General features: G+C 34.3%; 2 protein-coding genes across 7 annotated transcripts in view; one reads left to right on the top strand and one right to left on the bottom strand.

The window, feature by feature from the left end:
* Positions 1–7,773, top strand: part of LOC106059407 (sodium/glucose cotransporter 4-like) — a 36,466-nt gene extending 28,693 nt beyond the window's left edge. For 4 of the 5 annotated variants that reach the window (XM_056039311.1, XM_056039310.1, XM_056039313.1 and 1 more), the window contains 5 exons: positions 730–910; positions 1,041–1,179; positions 1,937–2,158; positions 3,364–3,475; positions 3,843–7,773. In XM_056039311.1, the coding sequence (XP_055895286.1) occupies positions 730–910; positions 1,041–1,179; positions 1,937–2,158; positions 3,364–3,475; positions 3,843–4,066 (878 nt within the window). In that variant the 3' untranslated portion in view covers positions 4,067–7,773. The remainder of the gene's footprint in view (positions 1–729; positions 911–1,040; positions 1,180–1,936; positions 2,159–3,363; positions 3,476–3,842) is intronic. The other variant, XM_056039314.1, reaches the window with a different exon arrangement.
* LOC106059413 (proline-serine-threonine phosphatase-interacting protein 1-like) overlaps positions 4,574–22,104 on the bottom strand; it is a 52,354-nt gene continuing 34,823 nt past the window's right edge. For both annotated transcript variants that reach the window (XM_056039316.1, XM_056039315.1), the window contains 10 exons: positions 17,745–17,845; positions 15,860–15,934; positions 15,387–15,528; positions 14,290–14,352; positions 12,320–12,424; positions 11,514–11,559; positions 9,784–9,863; positions 9,520–9,618; positions 8,668–8,764; positions 4,574–7,751 (listed from right to left, as the gene is read on the bottom strand). In XM_056039316.1, coding sequence (XP_055895291.1) covers positions 7,582–7,751; positions 8,668–8,764; positions 9,520–9,618; positions 9,784–9,863; positions 11,514–11,559; positions 12,320–12,424; positions 14,290–14,352; positions 15,387–15,528; positions 15,860–15,934; positions 17,745–17,845 — 978 coding nt within the window. In that variant the 3' untranslated portion in view covers positions 4,574–7,581. The remainder of the gene's footprint in view (positions 7,752–8,667; positions 8,765–9,519; positions 9,619–9,783; positions 9,864–11,513; positions 11,560–12,319; positions 12,425–14,289; positions 14,353–15,386; positions 15,529–15,859; positions 15,935–17,744; positions 17,846–22,104) is intronic.

Consider the following 22,104-nt stretch of genomic DNA (forward strand, 5'->3'; position numbering starts at 1 on the left):
CAAAGAGACGGCAAGTGCCGATACTGTTTGGGGTCAGCGGCGTCGCAGATTCTGCCAGGGTGTAGCACACCGTGCTTCAAACTGCCTAAGGGTTGCCGGGTCCTGATTTTATCTTATCTTATCTTATCTTATAAAATACAGACGTTACTTCAAAAAAGAAGATGATTACGTCTTACGCGTCATGTATCTAGTCATGCATGCATTTTTCCACAGGGTTGACTCCCGAAGCCTTTTCCGTCTTTGGGTATAGCTGCAAGGCGGCAGAGGTTTAAACTCAGAGATTTTTTGGCAAAACTTACAAATACAAAAAGACATCGTAATAAATACTCAGAAAAACATAAAGACACATTTCTTATCTCAGATGCTAGGACACATTTATATAGGCCTAAGTTATATAACTCTTCCCTAGAAGAGTCTAATAGAGTTACAAATGACTTTGCAGAGTTTAAGTCTCTAATTAACATGCAGGACTAGATTAAGACAATGATGACGTAATTATCTTCTCTTTCAAAGAAACGTCTGCAAGATACGACACTTCAGAACATTGTAATAGAATTTCGAACTCAGTTTGTGGTTATGGGCTTGGGGGTCCCGGGAAGGGAAAGAGGACATAGCTGCGGTTTGAAAGCTAAACACACTCATTGATTGATCCTAAATTAGTTGCCTTGTTAAACGATCATTAATGAGATATGTCGAAATTATAGAATACATTTCTATTAATCCCCGAAGGCTTACGTGGCATCATGCTATCAGCGTTGCTGGCTGCTCTCATGAGTACACTGACCTCTATCTTCAACTCTGCTAGCTCTATGGTTACCATGGATCTCTGGAGACGCTTTAGAAGAAGAGCTCCACAACACGAACTGATGATAGTAGGCAGAGTTTGCGTCCTTGTTCTCATTGGTGTGAGGTAGGAAAAAAAACTTTCTCGCTATCAAGCACAAAGTTAATGAGAAATATGTAAATATTTTTGTATTTAAGTATTACATTTGTGTCAATGATGTTATAAAATTTAAAATTATTTTTTTTTTTCCAACTAGTGTGCTGTGGATACCCATAATGGAAAACTCCCAAGGGGGACAACTGTGGCCATATTTACAGACTATGGCATCGTGTGTTACGCCTCCTTGGTGTTGGGTTTTTCTTATGGCTTTAATGTGGAAAGGAACAACTGAATCTGTCAGTATACTGGCTTTAATTAGTTAATTTAATTTGTTAATAAGCTTTGGTTAGAACAAGTGGAACCCTTAACTCAAGAGAATATAAAGAAAGAATAAAAGCCACATTTGACTAGAGTTGAGTAACACCATTATTTAAATCATCGTTTATTTGAGACATGCCCCACCTCCTCTCAGTATCCCAGCACAACAATGGTTTGATTAACATTTTCCACAGCGGTGGATTGGTCGTAGAGGGCCAAAGGAATGGTTACCTCTCCAGCCCTCGTGATATTGTCTTTTGGCTATGGAGTTATATCAAAGATCGAGTTTATGCAATCCATAACATTTATACAACGCTCAACGAGCTTGAAGAATCAAATTTCATAACAATTAATAAACATAAATCAAGAAGTCGTCCGTAAAGGTTATTTAAGCTTCAAGAAATGAGGCAATCTCTGTTTGAAGCACCATGGTAAACTTTTTGACCAGTTGCTATAAAATTGCTTTTTATTTACTGTTATTTGTTACATTTTCATATAGTCGTTTATACAATCAAGTTTATCCGGTATTTTATCAGTACTTTAAAGAAAAGCACGCTAAAAAAAAAAAAGATGGACGAACATCTTGAAGCAGTAGTTTGGTGTGTGTCACTTGTTAGCACTAATGGCTCACCCACATTAGTTGAACAACGAAACATTGATTCTTTGATCATGTACGTTTCATTAGTTTCATGTCTTACACTGTCTTACAGCATTTATTCCATTGACACCTTCTAGGGCGCTTTTTGGGGTCTAGTTATCAGCACCATTGTTGGTTTGACGAGGATGGTCCTCGAGTTTGTCTACACAGCCCCCAACTGTGGCAGCTTTGAGGAAGACACCAGGCCAGCTATTCTCAAAGAAGTTCATTTCTTACACTTCGCCATCATTCTGTCGGGGATTTCTATTCTTTCTACAGTCATCATTTCACTCTTCACTGTCAGGAGATCACCAGAGAAAGTGAGTCTGTCCAGATATAGCAATAAAGTATTATTCATTTGGTTGGTCGTTCCATTAGAATGTGTTTGTTTTAAATTATTTACAGGAAAGGAGGGTGGGCGGAGTATATTTTTTGCAGGAGTGTTTGAGTGGTATTGGTATGTGTGTACGAGAGAGGCTGCATTTAATTAAATTACCGCATTCCAAAAGCTGTATTATGTCTTTAATCCACAATATGCTATAGGATCATCTTAACTAAAAAAAATCAAACGTGTTTTGAATGCAACTAAACTTTTAAAACTTTAAAAAAAATGTTTTAAGCCTTTTTAGGCTATAATATTTAAGGCCTAATAATTTTAACTATAATTTTTTTTAATGTATGTTTTTTTTTAAGTTATTTAACATAAAGCAGACATCACCAGACAGTCAAATTACAAAGAAGTCGGTGATACTATTGATTGTATATGGCTCCTTCTGTCTTGAAAGACATTGGATACGTTCAGATGAATTATTGGTCTTTGTTGACTAAACAAGTCGATTTTGGAACTGCAAACTTTGCAGTTGCATGAGTTCATGCGTGAGAAAGGATCTTTTTAAAACAGTCGGATAGGTCTCTTTACTCTCTGCGAGGTTTGTACCAGCTCACACAGTCTGTTTTCATGCTGATCGATCTTGGGCAATGTCCTTCCATATACTTGCATTGCTGACTTTAATCCTGAGATTCTCCTTGCTGACATCTCTTGAAGTTAGTTTTGGGTGTTCCTTGGGTCTGACTCCATCGACAAGCTAACACATTAAAAGATGTTTTTGGGGATTCTTCCATTTACTTTTGCTGGGGACAGTTGACCCCAGGTAGGTAGATTGGCTTTATTACCTACACAAATTTCTATTATGAGGATGCACATTTTATTACAGGCTCTGATGAGCTGTGGTGTCACATATGGATCAAAGCTATTTAATCTTCCTGTCTACTGTGAGCAGATGAGCATCCTCCTTTTCTTGGACATCACTGTCCTACTTTTATAAACTTATTTCGATCTTTAATTAATTGTTCTATTATTAATATTTCTGAAACTTTTGATTAGTGAATGCTTTTTTTTTCCCTATTCATTACTACCTGTAAAAAAATCAAATCTGCTTTTTTTTTGTTTTGTTTTATAATAATTGTTAACTTTACAAAAAAGTTTGAACATTTAGAATTGAAATGTTTTCTATCTTCAAATCAGCTCCGTCGTGTGACATGGTGGACTCGCAATGACCCACTTGACCCCGAGGAAACTGAGTCCGAAGATGATTATGGTGTCCAGGATGTCAATGAGGAGACACAGAAAGTAGAACGTAAATATTAAGCAGAAGTAAAGGATTAAGTCGTAGAGAAAAAGACAACGGCCCCACTTTTTAATTTGTTTGTTTTAGCGAGGGATGCAAGGGAGAGAGAGAGAGAGAGAGAGAGAGAGAGAGCATAAGGGTTCCCCCCCCCCCCACTCCGAGCTCTATGTTATTTTCATAAATCACCTTTTCATTCATAACATTTGAAGGAATTCTTATAGGCTAAAAGTCTTCCATTACAAGGCGAGATGATAAGATCTGTCTAGTTTTGAATGGCACACTACAAATTGTGCTGTGAAATGTTGAGTGTATAGAGACAACGGGCCTACCCTTGCGTGGATCAATAAATATGTATTATTTACTATATCTTTTCCAGGTGTAGCGTCTGTCAAGAAGAGAAACATTGGTCGATTGGTGTACAACTGGTTATGTGGTATTGATAATAAACCAAAACAAAGGACTCTAACACTCGAAGATAAAATTCTCATCAAGAAAAAAATGACAGATATTGGAGAAAATCCTAGAGCCAAATTTGTTTCTGCTGTGGCGGCCATCGCTGTGGCTGCGGTGACCACATTTTTGTTAGGATTATTTGCTTAAAGAATGTAACATGTTCAGTAGAAGTCTGCAACAAGGTTGGAACAATAAAGAAGAAAATGTTGTTTTTTTTGTAGACACATTGATAAGTTTGAAACTTTCTTGATTTATGATACCATTGACTTTCTTAAAACAATTATGTTAGCTTGTATCTTCTAAGTATCTTGATAACTTGTATCTTCAGTCATTTTTGCTTATATCTTCAATCTTGTTTGATTGTATCTTAAATCATGTTAGCTTGAATCTTCAATCATGTATCATTGTATCTTCAATCATGTTCGATATATCTTCAATCATGTTAGCTTGTATCATGTTAGCTTGTATCTTCTCAGTATACTTAATAATGTGTTTGTTACCTTGTATCCTATAAGTATCATGTTAGCTTGTATCTTCTAAGTAATGTGAGTTACATTCCGAGGCTAATCACTATTTAATACACTAGTGTTCAGAAAGTACTAAGATAACACAGGCAACAATAAAAATATATGAATAGCAAATATAATACATAAATACCATAAGCAAATTGTTTTAATTTTTTTTTCATTACAGCATGTATCAAATATATATAATACATGAAACATTTCAAAGTTGATTTCAATTAATGTTAGCAGCATTGCATTCCACCAAGTTTCTTAATGTATTAAAAAAACAACAACCTGCAAGTTAGACTGAACACAAGGCAACTCAAATAGGTTTACAAAACAGTTTCAAATGGTGTAGGGAATTTCTAAAGTATCCAAATGCTTTGTGATCTATCACTTTGTGGCCTATAATACACCTTCCAGACTATACAATAAAATAACAGTAGTACTGTCATATCAATTATTACATTTGTGTGATCAGCCACTCAGTGGAAGTGATCATTTTAAAGTAACCCAGCTAAAGTAAAATTGCCAAAGATTCTATTTGAAGAAACAAACAAAAAAATTAATGATTTCTAATTATTTTAGGGGGGCATGGAGGCTGAGTGGTAAAGCACTTGGCTTCTGAACCAAGATGTCCCCCGAGTTTAAATCTTGGTAAAGATTAGGATTTTTAGCTTAAAGATTGTTACTATGTCCCTGAGTTAACCCTAGTGGTTACCTGGCTTTAGTTTGTGAAAGTAAAGGTGAATGGTCGTTAACTATTAGCCAAAGAAACAGATGACCTTTACATCATCTGCACCATTGATTGCAAGGTCTAAAAGGACGTACTTTTTCCTTTTTTTTTTACTAATTATTTAGCATAAAGATAAACAATAGTTAATATTCTCATTTGCATACAAAAGAAGGATTGAAAAGAATAAATAAAACCAAACTATTTTCAATTTAGAAATAGAGCTTCACCTTTTAGATTAAAAATAGACATTTTGAAATGACAAAATGATGTAACAATCTTGACCTTTATAAGTGCTAGTGAGATAGAGATGGCAACACTAAGATATACTGTTTTTAAACAGGATAATTCTTTTACAGAGTTTTATTCTACATATCAAACAACAAATATACTGGAGTCTCAGCTTCAAACAAAAAAAAAAGTCAATATCTTGCATTAAAATACGATCATGAAAAATAAAATTTACAAAACTTTTCTTTTCTCACACAAATAGTTTTTTAATTATAATAATAAATAAGTTGCAGCGTACAGGACTTAAAACCCTGGACTATCCAAATGTTATGTTATGCTATTCATGTTTTGGATGCTTCTTCAGATTCTGAAGATAATTAGACATCAAAAAGATAATTACATCCTAGCCCATACCTCCCACAGGATGACAGGATGGCACTGAACAGCAATCCAGAACACATACCACAAAACCAGGCAGCCATCTATAATTATTAATATACATGATAACTCTTTAGTGATAGCTAGATACTTTTATATTGAATTGTATAATGGCTGACTGTACATTACATCTGTTTATTGTTGGCTTGTTAATGACAGTTTTGTTTTTGTTGATATGTCTGACATTACAGCTTTTCTTGATAGGCTATAAATTAGGCCTTTTTAACATCATTGTAGTCAAAGCCTTAAAATTTACAGACCATACAAAGCAACAATTTAATGGTGAATTCCATTATAGTTAAGTTATAACATACATTAAAACAATATTATTTTTTATGCCAAAGCAAATACTACGATTTGCTGTATTTACAAATATATACAAGAATAGAAGTCAAAATATCTACATTTTTATTATCAATAATAAAAATTAACAATAAACAACTGCATTAAAGCTGAACAGTGAATAAAATACAGTAAGGCACCAAAATGTTCACCCACGAGACTGATTTTCATATTTATATGATTAAAAATAAATACAAATTGAACACTTGAATATTAAGCAAAATCTTTCACTATACATACGGTATAGCAATAGCTAAGTCATATAACAGTTACTATAATTTTAATGTAATGAAACATATTTCTAGTTTACAGCTATTATAAACCATTAATTACTAATGGGAAAAAAGGTAATCAAAAAGGCTAAGTGTAAGTAATGTTAAACACTTTATACTATTTTAAACCCAAAATTTAAACCCAAATTGTCTAATCAATGATGAATAAAAATAATAGATCAAAGAACGCCATAATAAAATAAATCTTTTTTAACAACTTATTTAGCCAACTTATTAGATAATGTTTAAGATGAAACATTTCATTTTCAACCAAAAATTCTCAATTACTAAAATGGTCTTCTGAAAGAACTTTCTCATGTAATATATGTATGTAAATAAATAAAGTCCAATCTGCTTGCTTCAAAATGTATATTTCAATTTACTTTCGAAAATTCCTTCAGAAATGAAGATTAATTTAATACATCATAGTTTAAACCTCTTGGCCAGAATGGATTTGGGCAGGGTTCAAACTAGGAGCAACATGATGACAAGTGATAGAATTGAGTTATTTAGATCTGTTTGATAAACTTTGATGATTAATAGATCAATTTTATAATTTATTTGGAGAAAGATTAGAATGCAAACAAAGAATTTGAATTTGAAACCTTCTAATTAATTTTTTTTTCTGAATTAAGGATTTTGGAATGGGAAGGGGGAGAGGGCTAGAAATGATTGCCCCCCCTCCACACACACACACACCAACACAGACATTACACAGCATGCATTAACAATTAGTCAATAATTTAAATTATCAAAAAAATCCGCAGAAGGGACAGTTCTGAGACACAGTAAATATCAAACAAAAAGGGGGAAATGATATAGTTTTCCACAAAAAATAAATTCCTACATTTACCAAAGAGTATGATCATAGTACAAATTCCATGCAATGGGATCAACACCCTCTAAATTCTATGCAATATGTACTTATGCCCTCCCTTTTCACCATTTCAATATCATTACAGCCTCTAAGTTTCAAGCTAAACAATGTTCTAATAGTTCTATCAATGAAATACTTATATTTACATTCATATAACAAAATATATTTTTTTATCTGCTGCTCCCCTTCCTTTTTAAACTATTATGCTGCATACAAAGAACATAAACAGTCTTTCTGGTTTAAAAATTTGATCTCATCAAGAACTATAAAGCAGCACCTTTCTTCTTGGCAAACCCAAAAAATGTCCTTGTCCCAGTGCTGGACGTGTCTGGTGTGTTTTGCTCCTCTCCTATTGTACTGTATGGGCTGAAGAGATCACTGTCATTGTCATTCATTGTTTGAATTTTGGTATAATGCTTGTAACTAAATGGTTCTTTGTAAACAGAGAAAGCAAATTAAAATATTATTAAAACTAAACAAAAATTTTATAAATTACAGACGTTACGAAAGAAAAGCTTATTACATCTTACGTGTATTGAAGTGTCAATCAAGTCATGCATGTTTATTATTGACTTAAATTCAGCTATGAGGTGTAAAGGCTGAGTGGTAGAGAGCTTGGCTTCAGAACCAAGGTCCCAGGTTTGATTCCTGGTGAAGACTGGGACTTTTAATTTTGGGATCCTTGAGCGCCTCTGAGTCCACCCAACACTTAAGTGTACCTGACATTAGTTGGGGAAAAGTGAAGGTGGTTGGTCATTGTGCTGGCCACATGACAACCTCATTAACTGTGGGCCACAGAAACAGATGACCTTTACATCATCTGCCCTATAGATTGCAAGGTCTGAAAGGGAACTTTACTTTTTTTTTTAATTCAGCTAATTTGATGGTTTTCCTGGCTGATTCAGGCTCATGATAGTCTGGTTGTGTGGTATGTACGTTTGACTGTTATTCACACATGGTTAGACCCTGGCAAAGCCTGCAATACTGCTGTACCCTAACAGTTTCAGCACTTTGAACAGATCAGCTCTATGGAGGGGGGGACTGCTGTGTGGGCAACATCATTCCAATGGTAGCTAATTCCCGGGCATTCAACTCATTTCTATGGGATAATCCATAGTCGCTAAAGGATACCATTATAAAATTGTGTCAAATAAATCAAAATTGAATGTGCTTTATATGTTAGAATGTATAAATCCCAGACAGCTTTGTAATAAAAACCTTTCATATTCAAATCAACCTGAATTGATACTTAAGTTTCAGGTTTGAGTTTATTTTTAATACCTCTATATATCTTTATATACTGGTAACTATTACTACATCAAAATTATTCCACTTAGCTATTGATTTACCTGGTCTTATTTCCCCTGTTTTATATTTGCTGATAAAAGCTTGAATGTCTGTTACAATATCACACTTTTCTAAAACTTCTCTAACAGATTCACAAGACTGAAAAAAAAAAGAAAACCAACACAACAGTTAAGCTTTAGAAGGTTTTATAGTTTTTACATATTATTACATTTGCATCTAACAAATGATGAACTTTTAAAAGATCAACAAAAAGTTAATAGAAATATCTAGTCCTTAAAGATTACTTATTAAATATTTTTCATTTGAGGATTCTTATATTCTTGCAAATTTTGGTAGCTGACTGCAGAACTAGAGAGGAGGATCCTAGCAATGGAATTGAGATACTACACATAGATTCTAGGTATCACATACAAAGACTGCATCACAAACAAGGATATCAGATAAAGGATTAGTACAGCAATTGGATCCCACGGTGACCTCCTAACTATTGTCAAAAAACACAAACTAAAACTCTATACCCACAACACAAGTCCTTATGGTTTTTATTAAGACCATCCATCAGTGAACAGTACCAGGAAAAAGAAGAGGAGGAAGGCAGAAAGTGGCATGAAGAAAAATGGACTGACGTCATTGAAAGAGATTCTATCCAAGGCTAAAAACAGAGAAATCAAGAAAGATGGTTACAGATCCTTTGCGGTGCCCCAACAATCCAATAGACTAAGGGACAGGTTAGGTGACTTTCTTGTTATTCACCTTCACCTTAGTTTGTTCTTGTTATTAATGATTAGTAATTCAGATTCTAAAAAACTTGACATAAAATTCTTGACTTTACTGTAAAATGGAAAAAAATGAAGCTAATTTAAATTGATTGAAAATGAATAAAAAAAACATACCCGATCTATATCTAGTGCAAGTTGTGAGTCTATGTTAGTGGTATCCCAAATTTCTTGTCGCATAAATTTTATCCTTTCCTCATCCATAACTTGAATCGACTAAAAAAAGGTGTTTAAAAAGGACATTATTCACATCATTTACAAAACTTTGCAAACTCTTATTTTGAAATGTAACAAACCAGCTTATAATGTTAAGCTATAGGTGATATTACAAACACAGGAGTAATTGTGATAATAGATATGTAAAAGAAATTCTTAATCAACCTGGCAAGCAGTGATCATTTCATTTTCCCAAAGTATTCGGCATTCTTCCAAGACCATTACTGCACTCTTATATTGGGTATCTATAAAGAAAAAATTCATACAACTTTTTATCTTTTTATATGCAAATAAAAACTGTTTAATATCTATTAAAACTATACTCTAAAACAGTGGTTCCCAAGCTATTTTGTCTCATAGACCCCCTTATCATGTGATCTATGGTAGACCCACTGATTAACTTATATTGCTTTTTTGCAAATTTGACTATTCCATTTTTTAAAACTTATTTCTAACTGAAGTGAGTTGAAGTATGAACAAGTTATTTAAAGCTACATTTGAATTAAGAGAGATCTATCTTTTTTATTGATAAAATTCAAATTTAAACCAATTAAAATAACAATATATATATAACTGGGATCACCAAACACACTGGAAAAGTGGGTTTTTTTTTGTTTTTTTTTTTTGCAGGTTCATCATCATTTTCTAGGGATATTATGTTTCATATAGGAATTTGTTGTTCTATGAAGTAGTCTTTAAATATTACTGGTATATGATCATTAATTTTTTAATTAGCCCTAGTTTTACAAGTGTTAAAGTTTTCGCAAAGAGCAGTTTCTCGTGCAATTCTTGATCTTTCACGTCTGGCTCAAATATGTGTCAGCGGAACTGTTTTCATTAAGAGGAGAAGGGGCGAAGGCAAATAACAGTCAACTAGACCAGTAAGCTTCGAGCAGCAAGGGCTCATTAGTCTTCGCTTGCAGCCCACCTAATAGATGGAAAAATGAATTCAAACCTTTGCTGCCTTGCAGCTATACCCAAACATGGGAAAGGTTTCGTGAGTCAATCCTGAGGAAAAATAAGGAGCCGGCATTTCTTAGGCAATTTGTAACACGCAGTACTACACCCTGTGAGAGCCTGTTATGCCGCTGATCCCAAACTGTATCATTTGCAAAGAATTACATGGGAAGCTTTTAATGTTTTAACTAATATCATCGATGTACCATTGAAATGTATTGTTGCTTAAATAGTAATATCAGAAGTAGGTTTGTGTTTTTTTACTACTTCAATGGCTGATAAAATCAATGTTTTACCTATAGTGTTTTCTGTATTTGGCTATTTAAGTAAAGAAATATTGTAAGACGTTCACAAGCAATCATCTTCTCTATATGATGTTGAAGAGAAATTTTGTGGGTTCATTTTGAACTTTATGTTTGAGAGTTCAAAAGTTTTACAAATAATTATCTTTTTGTCAGAGTGGCATTGTCTCAAAATAAACAACTGCTTGTCTGTCAAGGATGGAATGAATCCCAGTTTTAAATCATCAACCTGTACAATCTACATTTCTTTTTGTTAAACATAAGTTACATGTAGACAAAATTAAGCTATTTAAATCAGTATTGAAATTAAATACAACAGTTTTTTGCTTCATTAGCAGGATAAATATTTAAGGTACAAATCATATATAATTATATGAAATAATTACATTAATGGGATCTGAAAATTTAAGTCACAACCTGCTTAAATGAAATCCATGATCATAGACCCCCAATTTATTTTCTCACTTTCGTAGACCCCTTGGAAGTCGTCGTAGACCCCTGTGGGTCTATATAGACCACTTTGGGAATCACTGCTCTAGAATTATGTTTATGTATGTATGTTAAAGTTAAGAAGAGTAAATATAACAAAAAAGAGATTCTCATTTTAATTTATTAATTTGTGCTATATTAAAATACCTGCTTTTTCAGCATCCTCTGTTGCTCTAGAAAATCTACTCTTGGCCTGTGAGAATAAACCAAGAAAAACATTATTTTGAAAATAAAGACTTTCTACATGTATAGATTAATATTACATTAAATACTTTTTGGAGTTGACCCTTCAGCATTTGATTATTTCTTAAATGTACATTTCACCGAAAGTCTAATCAGAACAAGTAAAATATAAAAGAAAACTTTAAAAATGCTTCTTTAAAGTGGAAGAACTCTACCCTTAAAACTATATCTACCAATAATGTACAGGCTATTTCTCTTATTCAATATGAAAATAATTAATTGACTATGTAATTTTGTTTATTAATACATGTTTTGTTGGTATAATAAAATATTGTTGAAAGTATCAACTTGATCAGAGGGAAGGAAAAATAGCGTTAACAATTATTTAAGGGGACTAAACCCAACAAACTTAGCCATATCTGTGAATACTGAAGTATTAGTTTCCCTTGTTGCTTTTTAACAATATAATGAATCAAGTAAGTAGAGTTCCCCTTTCAGACCTCGTGAATTACTAGTAATTAATTGTCTAATTGCTTTTTTTTTCATTTATTGATCTCTTGTTTATGTAAAAGAATGTGTGAAGTTTCAGCTTGATCCGAGAATGAGTGTGGGAGAAAGAACATGTACACACTTTTTACCAGACAGACAGACAAAGTGAGTTGATATAAGTTTTGTAAAAAAAATACCAACCTTAAAACTAAATAGCTTATAATATATATTATATATAATACAATCTTAATGTCTATCCTACTTCACTAAGTAAATCTTACCTTCTCAATGTCTTTTGGTAGTGACACTTGGTTCATACTTGTTTCTTTAAATGCAGCTTGTGCTATATCCCTCTCTGAACATTTTTTCACATAAAGTTTCTCTGACTAAATGATAAAAAAATGTTTCATGATTGTTTTAATTACAGATTTTATTTCTTCTGCAAAATTTTTAAGAAGAATAAGGGTAAAAATGTACTAAACAAACTTGTAACTTTTAACTAATAAAATGTACAAACGTTTCATAACTATAAATAGCTAGATTTCAAGAGATGTTAAATATTTTATATTTTCTATCAAAAATTTTTATTCGCTTTTGTTTTAAAAAAGACCCCTCAGTCAAATAAAAAAAAAGACTTGCATATATTAATCAATAGAAAATTGCTAAAATAAAAGTTCAGTTGAGAATACATATAAAATAATAATAATAATAATTGTAAACTAATCAAAATAAAATCTGATCTTAAACTTAAAGATTCAATGCATTTGATTCACTTGAGATTAATAAAATCAAAATTCTAATAGTTTGGTCTGTGTTTAAAAATGTTCGTGCTTCTCATGAGGTTTTAGTGAAACACTCTGTGTAATCAACAGAAATAGCAAATGAAAAAGTGAATCTCCTCTGTCATGGTCAAAAAGGAAAATTATCTTAGTCTTAATAAAATACAAACAGGTAGTTTGATCCTATTGCTGTCCTGGCCACATTAGATCTGGACTTCTTTTTTTTGGTAATTTCTGTGTTGTCAGATATCCTATTTGCCTTGAGGCTAGAATCTCCACACCATGATGTGTGGATCTTGGGCTTTTTCTAACTTAGTCCTTTTTATGGGAGAGCTTTGGTTAGCCTTATATTTTATGTGTCAAAGCGGCTACTCAGACTATGAAAGGCTGGACACATTATGCACATGTTTGTTAATTAACCTTCTAAAATATTGTATTTTATGGGGATCGGAGCAAATATGGTGTTGTCAATTTCATGAGATAGAGATAAAACTCATGATTCTGTATCCATCCAATCATCTCGATGGTCCCGGGTTCGATTCAGTTTAGGATGTAATAATTTTTATTTCTGAATGAACATCCAAAAAACTTAAAACAAAAACAAAACCAACAACTAAATGCCAGTTAGTATATGAGAAAATAGTGTCACAAAATCAAGCTCCAACTAGCATGTGATTGGTTAGCCAGCGATATTCTATATTTGCAGCAGTGTAGCAATTGTGTTTGTGGCATACCAGTTGGCACAATATATGTTTACGTTGGCTGGTTATAGAAAGATCTTTAAGAGAACTTCAGATTTGTATAACTGTGAGTCGCACGCTGAGAAATTGTACTGAATTACAGTTTTCTAACACCCTGTCAATTAATCTGAGTAATCTCTGTTGCACAGCATACACTAAAATTGATGTTCTCAGAGAGACTCATCTACAATGATAGTCCTACTTCAGTTAAGCTCTGAGCTGTTTTAGAATGATATTCCAGTAAACTAAAAGCATCAGAAAATCTGACGGAGGCTGTTGACAAACCCTGCTTTGAGAGGATGGACACAGAAGAATAGCGTAACAATTAGTGCATTGTCACAACCCGCTTGAAGGCTGAAACTGTTCCTAGTGCTGCTATGTGTGAGTCAGTATCCCCCTCCCCGACTTTTTAAGCAAAGATCATGTAATTTTTTAGCATCTTCTTTTATTTAAGTTCTTTAAAAACAACTTTTAACCAAGAATTTAAACTTTGAAATTAGACCACTGAAAGAGAAAGACCCTAAATTTCACCACAATAGAAGTTTGGATTCTAATGTCCTAAGACTGAAATAAATCATAAGTGTAAGTCATATGGCTAACATTAGTTAGAAGTGTATACATCGGAAGACTCACATTAGAAGTATATACAAGCCTCTCAATAGTTAGGTTATACGTCATAAACGTATCTTTAGTTAGACACATAATGTCATAAAACTGTTACCAGCTTCTTACCTGTACAGTAATTTTCAACTGAGAAAGTTTTGAATTCTGTATCTTATTTAAGTTGTCTTCACACTAAGTTTTTGTTTTTTAGTTGGATAGGGAGAAAATAGTAAAAATAAAAAAAATTAAAATAATAACAAAAAGTTACTTTAAAAGTTGACATTGCAGAGTTCAAGAGAGTTTAGTTAAGAAAGCTATTTAAAAAAACAACAAGAAAAACATTTAAAAAATACTTTAATAGAAAAGCAAAACTTATACGAAATGTAATTGTATCATTTAGTTTTGATTAGTCACGTAATTAAATTTGAAACAGATCTACACCAACACAATAAATCTGTAAATAAGAAATATTTTTACCACTTTTTTTTTGTTTAGCGCTATTTCATACTTTAGGTTTCTCAATAAGGTGAATACGCTATGAACCTATCAAATGTTTGCACCAGATGGGAAGGCGGGGAAGGGGGAAGTAAGAAAGGAAGGTCAGGTAATGACCTGATATCGAACTCATGGCTCAAGCCTCCTCAAAAGTCAACATACTACCACTTTGCTTGTGAAGTACTTATGAAAATAGAAGATTGTATTGTTAACTATTATTTGTTTCAAACTTAATTTAAAGTGGCGACCTATAAAGAGATTAATTCAGCTATACCACTACTTCAGTCAAGTAAAATTTCTTTCAATTGTCCGAGATACCAAACAAAACAAATTAATTACCAATAGTTAAGTAACTAATTGTTGTTTTTTTTCAATTGATTCTTGTTTTGTCAGGTAAAAGAAATAATTGTGTGAAGTTTCAGCTTGATTCAATATTGAGTATCAGAGAAATAACGTGTACAAACTTTTTACCAGACAGACAAACAGAGTAAGTTGATATAAGCTTTGTAATAATATGAACATGTTTACAGTTTAACTTACAATTTTGAGTGCTATTACATTTACACTTGCAGGAGTATGATTTTTTAAAATCATAATATACTTGAAAAATGTGCTAATATTCATGAAAAGGATGTTTAAGACTGTAATACTCCACAAAATTAATAAACAAGTTATTTTATTTTTTGAATTATTCTTAACACACAAATGTTTAGCTTCAATAACAAACTCACAAATTTTCTTCTGTTTGTTTGATCTTCTTTAAACTTTTTCACATTATCTGCATGTTGTTGAAAGCTGATGGATGCCTTATTGTGATAGTTAGCCATGGAATCCAGCTCTGTCTTTAATAAAGTCATTGTTGCTTCCAAAACCCTAAAAAAAGAAGTAAGCCTGATTTTTAAAAATCTGTTTAGATACTTATATTATAAAAAAAAAACGTGAGCAAACAAAATACAGAATTAAAAGAATTAAAATTGAAACTTTTGTGCAAATTTGAGTATTTAATTTACTTTATTTAAGTTATGTTTATGCATATTCAATTACTCTACATTCTAAGCCTCCACTTTAAAAAAAAAATCACTTGAATACACATCTGTCAAATTTAACTCCTAAGGAGGATTTCACACTTTTGACAGTGTTACATATCAAAATGTACTTGCATTTTAAAACAACAGATTTTTTTAAAATTAGGTGATTGCCTTACCCCATATCATCTCTTTGTCTAAAAGTTCTTGCTAGGCCTGAAAGACTTTTACTGTAATCTAATTCAAGTCGAGATCTAAAAAAAAGTATTATTTTGATACAAAATTTAGAGTATTAATGTAAACAAAAATAAACAATATATATATATACTAGACATATGTTACCCGCGACCCGCGGGTCTTTATTTGCGCATTACTGTCGATATAGTCACTGAGAGTGTTTGTAAACAATTAAACGAAATAATAATGTAATAAGTAAAGCGAAAGTGTCAATGTAAAAATAGTGTGAATGAAGCTATCAGATCAAAATAGCTAATAGGGGAAAATCCATTTTTTTTTAAATTAAAACATTTGCTTTTGAATAATCTAGTGGATTGGATTTAGATGTATTTCTCTTTCGCTACGAAAATAAAATTAGTTTTGCGAAAATGGTTTACCCGAAGTCGATACATTCTTATCTATTAAAAACGAAAAGAGCGATAGCTTTGTTAAATGAATGGGATTATAAAGTGAACAATTAAACGAAATAATTTTTAGTACGCGATTCATGAATGAATATAGATCTAGGCCTATCTCAACTCGGCTTCGCAGCTGCCGTAAATGAATGTAGCTTTAGAAAACCAAATTTGAATGTTTATTTGATCAAAATATGAAATGAATGGACTTTAATTAATATGTTTATGTGTTAAAGTATAAAACTATCCGTGCGAAGAGAAGTTTTATCATCTTAGAGTTGAATTAGAGTTTTAGATCTAGGGATGGGATTATAAAGTAAACAATTAAACGAATTAATATTTAGTACGCGATTCATTACGGAATTGTCTAATGAAAGAATGTTCGTCAGGAAATCTGTAATCACAGATATAAGGAACTAATTAATGTAAAAAATGCTTTTGAAACACAAAATTGAAGGTTAATTTTATTATATAATGAAATCAATGGATCTTCTTTTGTCTTTTCATGTGTCAAAGTAAAAAACTATCTGCGCAAAGTGTATTTCTTAAAATTAGATCTAGGTCTAAATCCTTTCTATCTTTTCTCATGTCAACATTGTAGACATGGCCTAGATCCATAAAATACTATAGCTGTAATAGAGTCGGACAACTTTATTTTTTTTGAGGGTCTTAAGTTTGTTTTAGGGCTACAATACATACACTACGGTCTAAGTTGGTACCCAAGGAACATTCCTGCCTAGTTTTATCAAGATTGGTCAAGCGGTTTTGATGTCTATAAGTAACATACATACATACATACATACATACCCCTCACATTCTACTTTATAATATAGATATTAATTGGTTTGGAGGTTGTTGTTTTTTGGTGTGTTTTTTTTTTTTTGTATTGTAAGGCACGTTTGGGTATGCAGATGTATATAGTTATACAAAGATTTCCACAATCCTTCAAGCATCACTCTACTCACCACCTATTGATTGGAGCTGAAAAAAAAAGTGTCAGAATCTGGTTAAGAGCTAATTTAGCTTATCTTTAATCTTGCATAAAAAGCCATCCCAATCATCTCTATTTCTATAGCCATTAACAGTTTGTTACATAGCTACACTATGGCCTTGACATTAACATGGTCAGAGTATCAGACCTTCGGAAGTCTTCTGGGGCTCTTATAATGAAACATCTTCAATTAGTCATCTAGGATTTTCGTTTTCCTTATCGTCTCAATGCCATTTTAGACTCTTGAAAACAAAGACTCCTGTATAGACAACGTAGTGGGTGTGGTTAAGTCAAACTTCTTCATTGTCTAATTCTTGATTTGTTTTCCTTGGAAAGCAGCTATCACAGTTAAGAATTCCACTGTTATTTTCACTTTTTTTTTAAAAAAAAAGGCTATTAAGTTTTGATTCCTATTTCACTTCGAAGCTAATGTGGACAAACCTTTTCTTAAGATAATCTTCCAAGTCGTTTAATATCTTTTTACTGTCCGAATTTCTTTGGACTAAAACTTCATATCCTTTCACGCTGCTCAAATCTTCACCCTGAGATCAAAACAAAAATAAATATTAGTTGCTTTCAATATACGATATACTGAAAGATTTTTATCTTATCTTATTTATTACAGACGTTATTAAAAAAAAAAGATATTTATGTCCTACGCATTTCATGTGTCAATCTAGTCATGAATGTTAATAAATGATTTAAACTCTGCTAAGTCGTTGGTTTTCCTGGCTGATTCAGGCAACCCATTCCTTTCTATAATGGCACTAGGGAAGAAAGAACATGTGTACGAATTTGATCTAGCATATGGAATAAGAAATGTGCCGCTATCCTTGTGTCTGAGTATTCATTAGGTTTTGTTTTTCTATTTGTAAGTTATGGGTTATTGTTTTATGTTTTTCAAGCACACTATGATCTATAAAATGCTTTCAATGGCAGATAACATCTGACAACCAATCCAACTCCTGGCCTTTTACATGCGGGTCAGATTTTGAGCTAGGCGGACCTTTTATCACTGACATGAGAAGGGACAAAGGCACGGAGCTCGTGCCTACATCAGTAAGATTCAAGAAGGAGTCTCGTTAGCCTTGGCTGTTTACCTATCTAGGATAAGGAAAACTCTGAATCCAAACCTCCGCTGACTTGCGGCTATACTCAAACACGCGCAAGGCTTCGGGAGATACCCCCCGAGGAAAAATCAGCAGGTAGAGACGCTTAGGCAGCTTGTAGAACACAGCGCTACGACCTGAAAAAACATACGAAGCTACTGATCCCAAACTTACTTAGACTTAGACTTAGGTCCTCCCGCGCCGTTCGGCGCATTGGGCGGCAAGCTGTCTCCATAATGATCTGTCACTGGCAATGTCTGGAGCCTCCTCCCATCTGGTGTCCACTGTTCTGAGGTCCTCCATGAAGGTGTGTCGCCAGGTAATACGAGGACGTCCCTGTTTGCGCTTTCCTCGTTTTGGCTTCCAGGTTATCGCAACTCTTGGTGTGCGTAATTCATTTTGACGTAGAACATGTCCCGCAAACCTCATGCGACGCTCAGTCACAACCTCACTAAGTGTTCGACTCCCAGTTCGGCATAGGATTTCCTTGTTTGAGATCCGGTCTGTGTAACTGACTCCCAAAATCCGTCTCAGCCATCTCTGTTGAGCCACATTTAGTCTTTTCTCAATTTTGACAGATGACTTCCACGTCTCACATGCATATGTAGCAGTTGGAATGACGATTGTGTTGAGAAGGTGTATTTTTGTCTCGAGTCCAATGGCTTGGCTAGTCCAAATAGGCTGCAGCCTTTGGAAAATGCTCCCTGCCTTTCCTATTCGACATGCTACATCATGGTAAGCATCTCCATCATTTGTTATGATGCTGCCAAGGTACGTGAACTTGTCCAGCTCTTCAAGCTTTGACTCGCCAAGTCTGATGGGGACACCCTTTGCCTTATATCCCACTCGCATAATTTTAGTCTTATCCAAGTTTATGCGGAGGCCAATTTTGGGTGCCTCTCTGTCTAGGCTCTCCGTCATTTCTTGAATGCATTTATTTGTAGCCCCGAGTAGTGCAACATCATCAGCAAAGTCCAAGTCCATCAATCGGAGTTGTTCATGCCATGGAATACCAAAGGCAGTCTGGTTCATTGCTCTCCTCATTATGTAGTCGATGGCTAGGAGGAAAAGGAAGGGAGATAAGATGCACCCCTGTCTCACACCTGTCTCGATTGTAAAAAACTCTGTTGTTCCCTCTTCTGTTTTAATGCAGCAACTAGACTGACTGTAAAGGCGTCGTAGGATCTGGACGAATTTTTCTGGGATACCGTATTCTCTAACTATTTTCCATAGTGATTCTCGGTGGACACTATCAAACGCTTTTTTGAAGTCCACAAAACTGATCATTAGCCGTTGTTGGTACTCAAGACTTTGTTCTATGATATTTCGTAAAACGAAAATCTGCTCTGTACATGATCTGCCTCTTCGGAAGCCTGCTTGTTCTTCTCTGAGCCTTTCATCTACAGACTGTTGAAGCCGTCTCAACAAAACAGTGCTGAAAACTTTGCCTGGGACAGAGAGGAGAGTAATGCCCCTCCAGTTGTTGCAATCTGCCAAGTTGCCCTTTTTTGGAAGCTTTACAATCACTCCCTTTTGCCAGTCCTCTGGGACTTTTGAAGTTCGCCAACAGAGATTTAAGAGATCAGTCATTCTGTTAACAATGCACTGTCCCCCATATTTTAGCATTTCTGCTGATATCATGTCTAGTCCTGGTGCTTTGTTATTCTTTAGCACTGCTATGGCCATGGTAACCTCCTCAGCAGTTATTGGGTCTGTCTTGACCTTGAGATCATTGTCTGGAGAGGGGTCCTTGAATATGTAAGTTAGGTCTGGCGACAGTTGGTTAAGGGTCTCTTTAAAGTGCTCTACCCATCTTGCATCCTGTTCTTCTTTGGTTAACAAAGTTTTGCCTTGCTTGTCTTTTATTGGTGCCCCATGTCCACTCTTTGCTCCAGTGAGATCTCGGACAATACGATGGAGGGTTTTTGTGTCATTTCTGCTTGCAGCTGCTTGTGCCTCTTGTCCCTTCTGCTCAATCCAGTCCCGTTTATCTTGCCGACAGCTTCTCTTTACTTTCAGATCTGCTTCCCTATAGGCTTCTTCCGCTAGGCTGCGATCCTGTGTTTCATTTTTCTGATCTCGTCTACGTTTGGCCTCTTTCCTCTCATCTATCAATTTCCATGTTCTGTCTTGTATCCACCGTTCCTTGTATGAGCCTCGCCTCCTTCCGATAACTTCTTCCGCGCACCCAATAGTGGTATCTTTGAAGTTGGCCCACTCTTCTTCAAGGGTCAATATATCTGCAAGAGCCTCAAAGCGGTTCGTTAGTTTCAATTGGAACTGTGCTGCAGTATTGCCGTCTTTAAGCTTCTCTACATTAAATGGGCGGGGTCGTGTGGTTTGTATCGGATATTTGTATTCTTTTGGACACATTGGCAGCGGTAGGGGCAACTGCTGTATGGGTGACATCGTTCTGATCAGAGCTGATGCCCAGGCTTTCATCTCGTTTATTCAAAGCCCAAACCTTAAAAACTGGACAGGACACCCCAGCTTTGCCTTGTGACGTCAATACAACACGAAAAGTGGCAAAGAAAAGGAATATCTAATAAGCTTATCTGCTCAATCGACGTAGAGCAGAACGCTAGGAGACACTTTCGTCGGTGGGAGGGATTTTACTATGATTTTAGGATCCCACTGGACAGCTACCGACCCTCATAAGCTGAGCAGCTCCCAGGCAAAAAAGGTAAAATATTTTTTTAAAAACGTTTTACATGTTTCGGATGTTCCTTCAGAGCTGAAGATAATTTACTTCCTAGTCCAAACCTCCCGCAGGACGACGGAGGATTGGAGAGGACAGGGTTTGAACCCGGGATCATCGGTAAGTCCGAAGGACTATTCAGCGCGCAAACCGCACGACCAGGCAGTCATCCTTGTGTATCTTTTCCCTCTTTGTTGTTGCTGTTTTTTTTTTTTCAAAGATTATTCTCCGTGATTCTTGTTGGTCAAAGGTGGCAATATGTCCAATTTTATGTTTCTCGAGAGCGAGAATCTCCATGTTACATATATTCTCCAAAATCAACGTAAATGTTTCGATTAAAACAAAGTAACATGATTATAATATTGCGTTTACATACATATACATATATATATATATATACATAGCCTTCATACAGGTTTTTTTTTGTGACCGCACCGGCACCTTTTTGAATGTGGGGAAAACAATTTGTACTTTTCTTGCATTTTAACGTATATGATTAATTTATTAGTAGTAAAAAGTTAGGCAACTTATCACTGAGTACCGGCGCCTATTTTTTTTTTACAAGAAGACGGACTTTAGTGAATGATTTTTTGTTTATTTTAGGTGAGATTTTAATATTAAACCATCACTTGCCCCAGCGCAGCCGAGGGGGTTTGAGTTTAAAACCCCTAGCAGGGGTTTTTGCAGTCAAATTCCCTTCTTCTATAAAATAAAACACAAAAAATAATGCAAATGACAATCCCCAAATTCCAAGGGCATAACTAAGGAAGGTTTTGATTTTAACCCCCCCACCGAAATTTACTATAAAACCTTCTCTTCAATATAAAAAAGTAAATTACACACTGAGAATGCTTTGAGCGTAGCCAAAGGGGGTTTGAGTTTAAACCCCCTTTCAGCGGGGTTTAAAGCTAAAAAATACATCTTCAATATAAAATAAAAGCAAATTACACACTTCAAATTCTTTGAGTCTAGCCAAAGGGGCTTTTGAGTTTTG

The sequence above is a fragment of the Biomphalaria glabrata genome, chromosome 8, assembly GCF_947242115.1.
Source record: "Biomphalaria glabrata chromosome 8, xgBioGlab47.1, whole genome shotgun sequence".
In the NCBI taxonomy this organism is placed as follows: domain Eukaryota; kingdom Metazoa; phylum Mollusca; class Gastropoda; family Planorbidae; genus Biomphalaria; species Biomphalaria glabrata.